Genomic DNA, 13,741 nt, shown 5'->3' with positions numbered 1-13,741 from the left:
TTTCCTGGCTCTTGCCACCAAGCCGGGCGGCTTTCTTCAGGCCATCCGAAAGAGCATCTCACAGAGCGGGAACCGTACGTTACACAGCCAGGCAGGGCCGGGACATCTCAAACAAGTCAGGAGACGCTTTCCTCCGATCACCAACGGCAAGGCTGTGAGAAGAGGAGCCAGCCGGCCAGGCCAATGCCCGCGGCCCCTCTTCGTCCGCCTCCACCAGCGATTCCTCCTACAATACATGGGGACTGCTATTTCCCGAGCCAAACTCAGCTTTGTTAGGAGTTGCTCGGGGTCATCTAAGAATAGAAAGTGGGCAAAACCATTCTGCTCAGTGCTAACGAAGAACTAAAAAAAGGGGATTGTTGCTAACGATGCCGATTCCTACGGAAACAGCCTGGCCGCGCACACGTCCCCCGACGTGTCCCCGGGGACACGGTGCTCTCTCTGCCCCCCAGGGGAGTTCTCTCTGCCCCCAAGGGGACACGGGCCATGGCTGGGCCGGATGTCAGAGGCCAATCAGGCATCGGGAAAGTACTACTTAACAAAAAGAACTACAGTATGGAGTAACTCAAATAACTGGGCCCCCGAGGGCGGGGGAGCCGGCCAGAGAGGCTGTTCTTCAGAGCCCTGGGCGCTAGCTAGTACATGGCCCGGGGGTTCTTAGTGCTGCAGTGCGCCTCGCAGGCGGGGACGTATGCGGCCTCTGGGAAGAAGTCCTCGTGGTACTCGGCTAAAAACCTCAGAAAGAGATCAAAGTGCTTCAGTAAAGCCTTCAGGTTCCTCTCAGAAAAGGCCATCTTCCCAAGGATTTCCGGAAGTTTCACAAACAATCTCAGCAAGTGTTGGGCCCCGTAAATGTACGAGGGCGGAGGCGGCTGGTCGCCTGGCGGGTAGCTGTCGGGCACGAGCTTCCAGGGGAGGTCCTCACTGATCTCCTTGGTTCTTCTGCCTTCAAAGCCGGCGAACACGGCGCTGCCGTCCTTGCTGGGGGTCACGGGCGCAGGTGAGGAGGATCCGCTTCGCACAGGCGTTTTCTTCTCCGGGTGCAGGAACAGCTTGGGCTCGCTGGCCGCCGCGTCCTGCTGCCGGCGCTTGGGCTGCGGTGAGGCGCTGCTCCCGGACAGCCGGTCGCTGTTGGCGGCGTGGCGGGTGGAGCGCCGCAGCGACTGCAGGGCCTCGGGCCCCGCTTTGCGCCGCTTGGGGGTGGCCGGCTCCCCGGTGGTCTGGCTCACCCTCTCCGTAGACTGCGGGGTGGACGGGTTCCACAAGGGCGGGCTTGGCGAAAGCTCCTCCTGGCTCCTGCTGGAGCTGGTGGCACTCTCCTTCCTGGGAAGGAAAACTTTGGACGAGGTCACCTTTTTGTACTGAACTTGTTCGTACGGATACAGCAAGAGCAACGGGAGCGTATAATCAAAGGTTATTCGCAACCCGTCCACCATCTCCTTGCAGAGGTCCACGTTCTTTTCGGCCGGGATGTAATCCGCGTCCACGCTGGCCTGGGCCGCGGCGTGGTGATGCCGGGGCCGCTCATCGGCCGAGGAGGCTGCGTCGATGGCGAAGTGCTTCACGTAGGATTCCAGGATGGTGAGGACGTTGGTCTGGCACGGGAGCTGCACTAACCGCTTCCTCCGGTTGATGTAGTAGCAGTCGTCCTCCAGCTGCTTCTTCAGCACGTCGGGGATGTCTACGGTGATGGCTCTCTCTTCCATCGCCCTCTTCCTGCGCGGCTCCAGCACGACCTTAGTTCTCATCGCTTTTATCTTTTTCTTCCACGGGGAGGCTTTTGAAGACAGAATCAACACCAGGCAGCCGGCAGTGCTTCTTCTTCCTTCCTGTGCTTAGGCGAGCTACAGCTTTTCTGGCCAATTTTCGTGGTAATCTCCGATTTTCATCAGTATCCCGGAGGACAGGATCTTCAGCTGCCCACCTATCCCAGCTTCCGGTCCAACCTTTAAAATGGATTAGATATTCCGGGATCTTCTGCCTTTTTCGTCTTTCCCAACAATAACATCCACAGTCTGGGTCGGTCGATCACGATGTCACACGGAAGCCCACGAGGCGCTCCGCGCAGGACGCAGGGACTTAAGGATCCATTCTGCGAAAGGTTTCCGGGACACGCAGCTCACGCTGCGGTCACGTGCACAATCGACGCACGGCGAAAACCTCGCGACACCTCAGACGCGAGCTTTCAGGCCGCGCGTGCGCAGTCCCGTCCACCGGCCGGAAGCCTAGCTCCGTACTTTTTATCAAGGTTGGGAAACCTTTTTTTTCTGCCAAGGGCCATTTGGAGATATATATATATATATATATATATATATATATATATATATATATATATATATATATATATATATATATATATATATATATATATATATATATATATATATATATATATATATATATATATATATATATTTCTCCCAAACCTTTATTATGGAAGTATAAATTTAAACATATATACTATATATTAAAAATATATATATTTAAATGAACATATATTTAAATTTGTAACACATATTTAAATGAACATATATATTTAAATATATAACACATATTTAAAAAACAGAAGTCACTTTGTATTTTTCTGTGATTTGCTTTTCATTTTAACTTTATCATTATTGCCGAACATAATCCTGCCCTCGTTTTAAATCTGGACTTGCTTTGGTTCAACTTCAGAGTAATCTGTGATTTAAGTATGAAAGAATAATTCTTCCTCTTCTTTTATAGTCTTTTGAGGGGGCATGTTTGTTAAATTATTAATAGTGATCGTTTTCACAGAAGAGATGTTTTTAGACCATCAGAGCCCTCCGTGCCTTAATGATTCTGCTGATTAAGTGGAAAACACATGAGGGCATGTCAACCTGTCAAGCAAAAAAAAAATGCTATCTCTCTGTAATGTAAATGGATTATATAAAGGCCTAGATATTTATAACATTCTTCATGGGCCATACAAAATTATCAGCTTAAAAATTAGCCTGCTATATTTGGTCAACAATTAACTCACCCTAATGTCTTGGCAGGGCCAGACCAAACAATTTCTTGGACTTTATATGGCCTGGGAGCTGGATGTTCCCCACCCCTGCTTTATACCTTCTATCACCAAAATCATAATTTTTTCCCAATTAATTAGAATTCTTCATTCTTGGGAAACCTTAATTTTTAGTGACTACTAAAAAGTAAGCAATTAGCCCTAGCCAGTTTGGCTCAGTGGATAGATTGTTGGCCTGCATACTCAAGGGTCCCAGATTCAAGTCCAGTCAAGAGCATGTGTCTAGGTTGCAGGCACATTTCCAGTGGGGGCGGTGCAGGAGACAGCTAATTGATGATTCTCTTTCATTGATGTTTCTAATTCTCTATCCTTCTCCCTTCCTCTCTGTAAAAAAAAAAAAAAAAATCAATAAAATTGCCAAAACCGGTTTGGCTCAGTGGATAGAGTGTTGGCATGCAGACTGAAGGGTCCCCCGTGTTTGATTCGTGTCAAGGGCATGTACATTGGTTGTCGGCACATCCCCAGTAGGAGGTGTTCAAGAGGCAGCTGATCAATGATTCTCTCTCATCAATGTTTCTAACTCTTTATCGCTCTCCCTTCCACTCTGCAAAAAATCAATAAAATATATATATTTAAAAATATAAGACATTACCAGCTCCAAATTCATTTTAAGCCTCTCTCTATATAAAAGTCTAAGAGACTGTTAGGATGGAACAACCAGTTGCTATGATATACACTGACCACCAGGGGGCAGGCACTCAATGCAGGTGCTGCCCCCAATCCACAGGCTCTAATTGCCGATGGGGCCTGCTGGCCACTCTTCTGGTCCCTCCCTGCAGCTGGCAAGTCCTGATCACTCCATCAGAGCCGGGCCCCATGCTGGGACAGGGAACTGGGGGTGGATGGAAACAGAGGAGGGAAGAAGGAGTAGAGAAGGTAGGGAACCTGATTTTGTGTACTGAGCCTCTATTTTTTTATAATAAAGGGCCAAAAGTGGGTGAACTTAAGACTTGTCTAGCAAGCAATATGTTACAGCTGAGATGAGTTAATTGATCTGATTAAGTGGCTAAGGTTTTTTTTCAATAAGATTACCTCCCAGGTGGGCAGGTGTTGCTCAGTGGTTGAGCGTCAACGTATAAACCAAGAGGTCACAGTTCGATTCCCAGTCAGGGCACATGCTCAGGTTTTGGGTTTGATCCACACTGGGGGGTGTGCAGGAGGCAGCCAATCTATGATTGTCTCTCATGTAGGTGTTTCTATTTCTCTCTTCCTATTCCTTCCCCTTTGAAACCAATAAAAAATTTTTTTAAAAAATAATTACCTCCCAGAAATGTGCATTTTAAAAGATGGCTAAGATAAGATTTGGTGGGCTTTGAACTGTTTCTGGAGACACACCTCTGGCCCTGTACACACTTCATTTATAAAACAAGGAGAGTCTTTTTTTTTTCTTGTCTTTTTTTTTTTAATATCGCAAGGTTTGGCAAATGTTGGTGAAGGGCTGACAATTTCACTCATCCATCTTTGGAATGTTTCTTTCCATTTGGGCATATTTTCCTTTTAGGCTCTGTAGCCATTACAGAGAGATCTAGCTTTTTAGGCAGTTCATGGCTGAGAGTCATTCTGAGAGCCATGAAGATGTGCATGTATGGAAGAGACATTGGCCTGTGGAGGCTCCATCCTCCATTCACTTCCCTCGGGAATGGCAACACAGGTCTGGCTGCAGCTTATTCTGCTGCTGCGTTGGTGGTACAGTGGTTAGCACGGCTGCCTCCCAAGCAGTTGACCTGGCTTCGATTTCCGGCCAACGCAGCCATGCAGTTCTTTTGCCCCATGCACCTGCGAGGGGTGTTGGACTCCGGACCTGCGACCTGGGCCATGTTAGTGCCAGGAGGAGGCGTGTAGTGTTTTGAAGGTGCGCGGGCAGGAAGTGGGGAAGGGCACATGTGGGTAGGGGAGAGAGGGCATCTATACTTGGAAAAGCAAGGAAAACTGGAACTGTGGAAGCTCCGCATAGGTGGCCCAGGAGTGCTTTAATACATGAGACACTTGCTCACATACCAGTGTGCTAATCCTTGGTGGTCTAGTGGTTAGGGTTCTGCACTCTTAGTGCTGCGGCCCAGGGTTCAATTCCCTCTCAGGGCAAATTTTCTTCTGCCTCTCCAGCATGCGGCCCAGTTGATGCAACTTGGCTTTTTGCACGTTGGGTGTGAATGGTGGAGCAGCGGCCCAGTGTTTGAAAAGGGAACGTGGGGGAATGCTGTGAGATGAGACTGGAATCATTTCCCACCTACTTGTGCGCCATGTTGACCTGTGGTCTTACAGGAGGACACGGTGTCTCCATCTCCTAAGAGAGGTTGGGGTAGTTTTGCCAGCGTAGGGTGGGGGAGAGCTGGAGCGTGATGAAAGGTAGTCAAAGGGAGTGCGCAGGTGCCAGCTATGTGCGGGCCACGCGTGTTCCTTTGTAGTGAATGTGTTCCTTTGTAGTGAATGGCGAGCCTCAAAGGTATCTGGTTGGTGAAGAGAGACCAGGGTGGTGTCCGGCATTGAGTTGCAATGGGAACAGAGGGGTGGGACCAAAAGTGAAACTAACTGCATGGGCCGGGAATCGAACCCGGGCCTCCCGCGTGGCAGGCGAGAATTCTACCACTGAACCACCCATGCAACCTGTTCCTTTTGAGCAGGCGCAGCCCTGACCTAAAACTGAGGCTGCAGGTACCTCTGTGACCCTTGCGCGGGGCGCAGAGCCAACCAAGGACCAGGACCAAGAGACCAAGGCGGACTCAGCCGGCCAGTGCTGTGTGTTCGCAGCGGTCCAGCAGACCCACCGCTGAAACCCGGGCTGGAGGAATGTGCTGGTAGCTCCCCTGGAGCCAGGCCGAAGGGTAGGTCGCGCGCTCCCCGGGGAGGGGAACTCCCGGGAGATGGCGTCCGGGGGACTCCTGAGAGAGGCCTTCTCAGACCGCAGCAACGGCCCCAGCCGCCCTCCTAAGCTCAGCGGTGGTGGCGCGGGCTGCCCCCTCCTCACACCTCGGGGTCCGCCTGGCCCGCCATATTGGCTTCTGGCCCCGCCCCCTCGCCTCATTGGCCCAGCTTTCTTGCTCAGTCCTTCTCCGCCCAAAGTTAGACCCCGCCCCCTACGCCGGGCTCCGCCCACGCGCCTAAGCCACGCCCCCAACTCTTACAAGGCTCCCGGGCCAGGTGGGGTCCACCCTTCCGGCTCCGTGGGCCACACCTGTCCTTCAGTTCCCGCCCCTTCGGCCCAGGTTCCTCGGGTTTCACGCAGGACACCCCCTCTTCCCTGTTCTTGCAGGAATCCCGCCTCCCCATGGAGTTAAACTCTCCACCCACCTGCGGCGGGAATCCTCCTAGGCCCCGCCCACCTCCCAAGCCCCGCCCACCTGAGCCTGGTACCCGCGGGCTCCGCCCTTGCACCCTAGTCTGGTCCCCCATGGCCATCGCGCCCAGGGAGGTAGGTGTTCAGCTGGCACTCAGGTAAGTCGCGTTCTCTCCGCGCGCTCCCCGCACCCCGACGACACGGAGGGGCCCCAGGCTAAAGGCGGGGGGCCCCGCAGCCCGGACCCCGCCTCGTCGCCGCTGCTGCTGCGCGCGCCCCCGGCCCCGAGTCCCGACGGCGGCAGCACCAGCACCGTGGTGCCGGACCGCGGCGACATGCCCGAGCTGGTGGTGGAGGCCTTGCTGGCGCCGTCGCGCCTCACCCTGAAGCTGCTGCGCGCCTGCATGTGGAGCCTGGTGTACTCGGCGGCGCTGGTGGCCGCCGCCTTCTACGGCTGCATCGCGCTCACGCACGTGCTGTGCCGGCCCCGGCGCGGCTGCTGCGGGCGCCCCCGGCGCACGGCGCCCGTCTGCCTGAGCGACCCCGAACTGGGGGAGCACTGCTTCCTGACCCTCAAGGTGAGCGGAGGCCATCGGGGTGCCATCGGGGCTGCTATCGGGCTGCCATCGGGGCTGGAGCAGGCTGGGAGGCGGGGCTGCGGCTTCCTGAGCTGAGTGTTGAGGATTGCATCCAAATCTAAGGCCGTGGTGGGGTTGGGGAGGTGTGAGGTGTTGGAAGGGAGGGTTTCAAGCATAAGGAAGCGGGGTTCCTCAGATCTTGGGCTGTACCTCCCCCAGAGCTCGGGCCTGCGCCTGCACTATGTCTCCGCTGGACGCGGCAACGGGCCCCTCATGCTCTTTCTGCACGGCTTTCCCGAGAACTGGTATGTCTGCGGCCCAGGGGACTGACTGGGTGCACTCCAGAGTCTAGAATGGGGCATGGGGGAACTCAGACCATCAGGATACCCAGGAGGCAGGACCAGGGCTGGGTACACTGGGGGCGGCTAACAGAATGGGAGGCTAACAGGTCTATAGGAGGCCCCAGGGACCAGGCGCCCCAAGGGATGAGACAAAGAAGGAGTTAATGTTCCCACAGCCCTGGGTGGGCCTCTGCCAGGTGTGGATGGAGTTGCAACCTGGGGACCCTGACTCAACCTCCCTTCCTCTTCTGCCTGCTCGACAGGTTCTCCTGGCGCTACCAGCTCCGGGAGTTCCAGAGCCGCTTTCACGTGGTGGCTGTGGACATGCGAGGCTACGGCTCCTCTGATGCACCAAAGGATGTGGACTCCTACACTGTCGACTTGCTCACAGCGGACATCCAGGATGTCATCCTGGGCCTGGGTGGGGATGTGTCCCCATCCCTGCCTTGGCCTTCCCCACCCCTGACTCACCTCTTCCTGGTGCCTCACTTCTGTTTCCTCCCATCCCTCAGGTTACTCCAAATGTATCCTTGTGTCCCACGACTGGGGTGCGCTGATAGCCTGGAACTTCTCCATCTACTACCCATCCCTGGTGGAGCGGATGGTGGTGGTCAGTGCCGCCCCCATGTCCGTGTACCAAGGTGTGTCCGGGAGTCCAGGGGGCTGGGATGGGTCTGTTTGAAGGAGCATGTGTTTGTGCCCACACCTCTCTGTCCATCCGTCAACACTCCTGGGGCTGCAGGGTCAGCCTCGAGCCTGGGTCCCTTCCCCTGTGGCACTCCCAATCTGCCATCGATGACAGTCCCTTAGGAGTAACTCACTGTGACAACCTCTCTGACAGTACAGTTCCTCGTACAATAACCTTCCCAAGCCCCCTCGGCTTAGGAAGGTGTCATTATCCCCATGGTCCAGTTGGGGAAACTGAGAGAAGTCAAATGGCTTTCTTCTGGCAGTGAGGTCACTAAGCAACCACAATAGCATCAGATGCCATCTCTGGCGACCCAGTGCTCATCACGTCGCTGATTTTATTTTATTTTATTTTTTAATATATTTTATTGATTTTTTACAGAGAGGAAGGAAGAGGGATAAAGAGTTAGAAACATCGATGAGAGAAAAACATCGATCAGCTGCCTCCTGCTAGGGATGTGCCCGCAACCAATGTACATGCCCTTGACCTGAATCGAACCTGTGACCTTTCAGTCCACAGGCCGATGGTCTATCCACTGAGCCAAACCGGTTTTGGCACGTCACCTGGTTTTAATTGCTAGTGTTGTAATCACTGCTGAATACTTGTTTTTCCCCCCTTTCTTTCCCACTTTTTTGTCTCTCTGTCTTCTCTCTCTCTCTCTCTCTCTCTCTCTCTCTCTCTCTCTCTCTCTTTCTCTCCTCTCTCTCTCTCATTGTTGTTTCTTGCCTGTTTCCTTCTCTAGACTTTCAGCTCTCTCCTTGAGGACAAGGGAGTTTTGTCTGTCCTGTTCACCACTGTGTCTCCAGAGTCTAGAACGGGGCTTGGCACACAGTAGGTGCTCAATAAGTGTTGGTTGGACGAAGCAGGCCTGGGCAAGGAAAGCACACAGTGGAGGTGGGCGTGCCCAGGAGCTGTGAGGGAGGGGCCCCATTCTGTAGGTGCAGTGCCTCCTCAGCAGGAAGGGCAGCTGGTGCCAGGGTAACGGGGAAGTCCGGTGTCTTCACGGCTCAGACGGGCTGCGGTCGCGTGCCTGAGCGTTGGTGCGTCCGTGTGCCTGACCAGGGTGTGTTTATGGGCACAGGCATGTGGAGCCGCCCAGGCCCAGGCCTCATGTCTGTTCCCCTCCCCCTAGAGTACTCAGTGCGCCACATCGGCCAGTTCTTCCGTTCCAACTACGTGTTCCTGTTCCAGCTTCCCTGGCTGCCCGAGAAGTTGCTGTCCATGTCTGACTTCCAGGTGAAGCAGAGGGAAGGCCGGGGGTGGTTGTGGGTGGAGGGAGGGCAGGTGGTTGGGTAGATGGAGCACTGAAGCCAGAGTCTGGCTTTGTCCTCAGATCCTGAAGACCACCCTCACCCACCATAAGAAGGGCATCCCACGCTTGAGCCCCGATGAGCTGGAGGCCTTTCTTTATGACTTCGCCCAGCCTGGGGGCCTCACCGGGCCCCTCAACTACTACCGGAACATCTTCCGGTAAGTCTGGGCCCAGGCAGGAGCTCGGGAGCGTTGGCGGGGAAGGGGGGAGGGGCTGCCATCCTTCTCTGCCTGCCTTGTCTGTCACAGGAACTTCCCCCTGGAGCCCCAGGAGCTGGCCACGCCCACCCTGCTGCTGTGGGGGGAGAAGGACCCCTACTTCGAGCAGGGGCTGGTGGGGGCCATCGGCAGGCGCTTTGTGCCCGGCCGGCTGGAAGCCCACACCCTGCCAGGCGCGGGGCACTGGATCCCGCAGAGCCACCCTAAGGAAATGCACCAGCACATGTGGGCCTTCCTGCAAGACCTGCTGCACTAGCGGCCCTCGCTCCCTGGCCCGCGTGCGCCTGGGAGACCACACGGCGGGCGTTCTCAGGTGCTCTCTGGGGCCGTGCCTGGGGGCGGAACCCCGAGATCGCACACAAGAGCGACGGTGGGTGTCCCGGAGCACGCCAACCCGTGTGCTCACTGGCCTGAGTGTGTACCCGTGAGCAAGCACGTTGACTCCAGGAAACCAGGGATGCCTCTGCTCTGTGGAGCTACATGCTGTGTTCTCTCTCCCTTCCCTGGGGCCGCAGTTCTCTGGCCAAAATCAGCACCCTGAGACCCTGAAAGTAAGCTTTTACTTTCCTGTCCCTGGTTGCTACCTCATTCAGTCTGGGTCTTCAGCTACATGCTGCTTTGTCCAATATAGGCTTGGTAGTCACATCTGGCTACTGCGATCTAATTGCAAATTAACTAAAATTAAATACAATTAAAAGTTCAATTCCTGAGTCACAATAGCCATCTTTCCAGGGCATCAACATAAAAAGTTCTGTCAGCCTGGCCAGTGTGATTTCGTGGGTGAGCATCGACCTATGAACTAGGAGGTCACGGTTCGATTCCCCGATAGGACACATGCCCGGGTTGCGGGAGGCATATGGAAGACAGCCGATTAATGATTTTCCTCTCATCATTGATGTTTCTATCTCTCTCCCTCTTCCTTCCTCTCTGAATCAATAAAAAATAAGTATGTTTTTTAAAAAGTCCAATCAGCTGAAACTGGTTTGGCTCAGTGGATAGAGCATCGGCCTGTGGACTGAAGGGTCCCGGGTTCGATTGCGATCAAGGGCATGTACCTTGGTTGCGGGCGCATCCCCAGTGGGAGCTGTGCAAGAGGCAGCTGATCAATGATTCTCTCTCATCGATGTTTCTAACTCTCTATCCCTCTCTCTTCCTCTCTGTAAAAAAAAATCAATAAAATATATTAAAAAATAAATAAACAAATAAAAAGTCCAATCAGACAGTGCTGATGAGGATGTTCCCAGTGGAGGGGCCTCCTGCTTGGCTCCTGACCGCCTCCAACCCGCCTCCAACGGAGGACCTCCCTGGCCTAGGACTCCAGCGAGGCCCTGGGCAGCGCCCTCCCATGATCATCCAGTCTTAACTCCAGGCCTTGTCAGAAACCGGCTTGGCTCAGTGGATAGTGGATAGAGTGTCGGCCTGCGGGCTGAAAGGTCCCAGGTTCGATTCTGGTCAAGGGCATGTACCTTGGTTGAGGGCACATCCCCAGTAAGGGGTGTGCAGGAGGCAGCTTATCTCTTTCTAACTCTCTAACCCTCTCCTTCTCTGTAAAAAATCAATAAAAATATATTTTTAAAAAAATTTGAAAGGGCAAGGTCTCTCGCAGCAGCCTGGGAGAGACGCCTGGGGTCTTGTCTCAGGTCTGTGGGAAAACAGCTCTTGGCTCCCTTAGGATTGGGCACAGGAAGGGACCAGCTCGCTGAATGGCCATCCAGGGTCCGAGGCCTGCTTCTCCGGCTTTTGGAGTCATCTGTTCCAAATTCACCGATTTCTGTTGATAACTTTTGGGGCCCCAGGCTCCAACCTCCCACTGAGGGTGGTACAAGTCAAGGGTGGATTATCCGCCTCAGACTAGTCACAGCATCAACTGCTGTCTCCATAACCTTTGTCTGGCCTTCGAGGGCAGTACCATGACCCACAGCATGACAAATCTCTCTGGGGATCCAGCGGACCTCATCCATACACTCTCATCTCTTGGTCACACCAGTTGGCCTTCCCTTGTCTCCAATGTAACAAGCATCCTTTATATATATATATTGATTTCAGATATATAAATAGATAGATAGAAAGAAACATCAATGATGAGAGAGGATCCTTGAGGGGCTACCTGCTGCACGCCCGCTACGGTGGCTGGTGGCTGGGTGAGTGGGCAGGGCGGCAGGGCGGTAAGTGTGGCGAGGTGGGCACACTCGAGTGGGCAGGGCTAAGTGATTTCCCACACTGGGCCTCTAGTATTTCTAATAAAATATAAGACATTAGCCCTAACTGGTTTGGCTCAGTGGATAGAGTGTTTGCCTGCAGACTGAAGGGTCCCAGATTCGATTCCGGTCAAGGGCATGCACCTTGGTTGCAGGCACATCCCCGGTGTGGTGGTGGTGGTGGGGGGGGGGGTGCAGGGGGCAGCTGATTGATGTTTCTCTCTCATCTATGTTTCTGACTATCCCACTTCCTACCTCTCTGTAAAAAAATCAATAAAATATATATTTTTAAAAATATAAGACATTAACAGCTCCACATTCATTTTTAAGCCTCTCTCTATATAAAAGTCTAAGAGACTGTTAGGATGGAACAACCGGTTGCTATGATATACACTGATCACCAGGGGGCAGGCACTCAATGCAGGTGCTGCCCTCAATCCACAGGCTCCCATTGCTGATGGGGCCTGCTGGCCATTCTCCTGGTCCCTTCTTGCAGCTGACAAGTCCTGATCACTCCATCAGGGCTGGGCCCCATGCTGGGACAGGGAGCTGAGGGAAGGGCGGGTAGCAGCAGACACATATGCCATGTTGACTTGTGATTTTACAGGAGATTATGAGTCTTCCATCTCCTAAGAGTGGATCAGGGTAGTTTTGCCAGCGAGGGGGGGTGCGGGGGGAGAGCTAGAGTGTGATGAAAGGTAGTCAAGGAGTGCACAGGTGCCAGCTATGTGTGGGCCACTCTTTTGTAGTGAATGGCGGGACTCAAAGGTATCTGGTTGGTGAAGAGAGACCAGGGAGGTGTCGTGCATGGAGTTGCAAGAGGTATGGCGGAAGGAGTCCGCAGGTGCACAGGAACAGAACAGTGGAACCAAAATTGAAGCTGACTGCATGGGCCGGGAATCGAACCCGGGCCTCCCGCGTGGCAGGCGAGAATTCTACCACTGAACCACCCATGCATCCACATGAATTGTACCAACACCTGTTTCTTTTGAGTAGGTGGCAGCCCTGATCTAAAACCAAGGCTGCAGGCATTTCTGTGACCCTTGCTCGCGGCGCAGAGTCAACCAAGGACCAAGAGACCAAGGCGGACTCAGCCGGCCAGTGCTGTGTGTTCCCAGCGGTCCGGGCTGCCGGACTGTCAGTGTCACCAGAGGAGGCCAGGAGCGGGACCAAACCTGGTCCCAGCCCCCCGGCAGACGACGTGTGGAGGCAATCGCTGAGCGCCCACGGCGTCTGGGTTTTCTGCCTATTTGTGGTGAGGGTTGGGAGCGGACGATGTACGAGGGTGTAAGGTGGAGGCCAGAGTTTGCAGGACCCCAAGGTTGCTACTCAGGAACAGGCTGCAAGGAGGGAAAAAGCTGCGATGGGTGTAATGCGGCCCGGGGGAAGCTGGTGCAAAAGTTTGAACAGCTGTCAGAAGTGGGATTCGAACCCACGCCTCCAGGGGAGACTGCGACCTGAACGCAGCGCCTTAGACCGCTCGGCCATCCTGACGGCAGGTTTGGCCATGTCGGCCCTCACAGGGCTGACACTCAACTGTGACACCCCCTCCCCACCACGTGGCCTCCCCGCTACGTCTTTCCGGTCAGGCGGCTGTCGGGGTGCCCAATGGACGGCCCGCTAACGGGGAGCAAGGACAGCCGACTGGCCTGGCTGGGCCACCCACGGCCTCTCGCCCTTCCTGGGCCCGGGCACGCCGCGCGCCAACCGGCGGGGCTTCGGGCCTCATTAGTCCTCTTGGGCCTCCCCCTCTTGGGCAGCGCGCACTCGGGGGCTCAGTGCCTCCGTGCGGGTGTGGGGCGGGGACAGGCTGCGCTCACCGGCCGCTTCCTTGGGAGCCGCAGGTTTTCAGGTGGAGCTTCCACATCAGCAGGGCGTCGAGGGCATGGGTAGGCGTGAGCCTCACTTACTACAGGGCAGCCTCGGAAGGAGGCTCCTAGCCGTCCTCGTTAGTATAGTGGTGAGTATCCCCGCCTGTCACGCGGGAGACCGGGGTTCGATTCCCCGACGGGGAGGTGATTCATCTTTTTGTGCTCACTGTCGCAGGTTGGACATGTGGGCCCTTCTCCGCCCTCTGCTTGGG

General features: G+C 54.6%; 2 protein-coding genes across 2 annotated transcripts; one reads left to right on the top strand and one right to left on the bottom strand.

Moving 5' to 3' along the window:
• Nucleotides 1-597: 597 nt before the first annotated feature.
• On the bottom strand, nucleotides 598-2,019 carry LOC311623665 (MSL complex subunit 3-like). Its single transcript, XM_084886038.1, has one exon. It carries the CDS (start codon nucleotides 1,746-1,748, stop codon nucleotides 636-638), a length of 1,113 nt encoding a protein of 370 aa, XP_084742164.1. The 5' UTR covers nucleotides 1,749-2,019; the 3' UTR covers nucleotides 598-635.
• A 4,525-nt stretch (nucleotides 2,020-6,544) lies between these two features.
• On the top strand, nucleotides 6,545-10,783 carry LOC311623637 (epoxide hydrolase 3). The gene is made up of 7 exons (XM_084885996.1): nucleotides 6,545-6,901; nucleotides 7,121-7,206; nucleotides 7,506-7,663; nucleotides 7,755-7,883; nucleotides 9,063-9,166; nucleotides 9,264-9,400; nucleotides 9,491-10,783. Exons 1-7 carry the CDS (start codon nucleotides 6,659-6,661, stop codon nucleotides 9,714-9,716), a joined length of 1,083 nt encoding a protein of 360 aa, XP_084742122.1. The 5' UTR covers nucleotides 6,545-6,658; the 3' UTR covers nucleotides 9,717-10,783.
• The last annotated feature ends 2,958 nt before the right edge of the window (nucleotides 10,784-13,741 follow it).

The sequence above is a fragment of the Pipistrellus hanaki genome, assembly GCF_964339955.1.
Source record: "Pipistrellus hanaki genome assembly, chromosome: 5".
Taxonomy (NCBI): Eukaryota; Metazoa; Chordata; class Mammalia; order Chiroptera; family Vespertilionidae; genus Pipistrellus; species Pipistrellus hanaki.
Note: the sequence above shows the minus strand (reverse complement) of the source record. Positions and strands in the feature narration are given on the sequence as shown.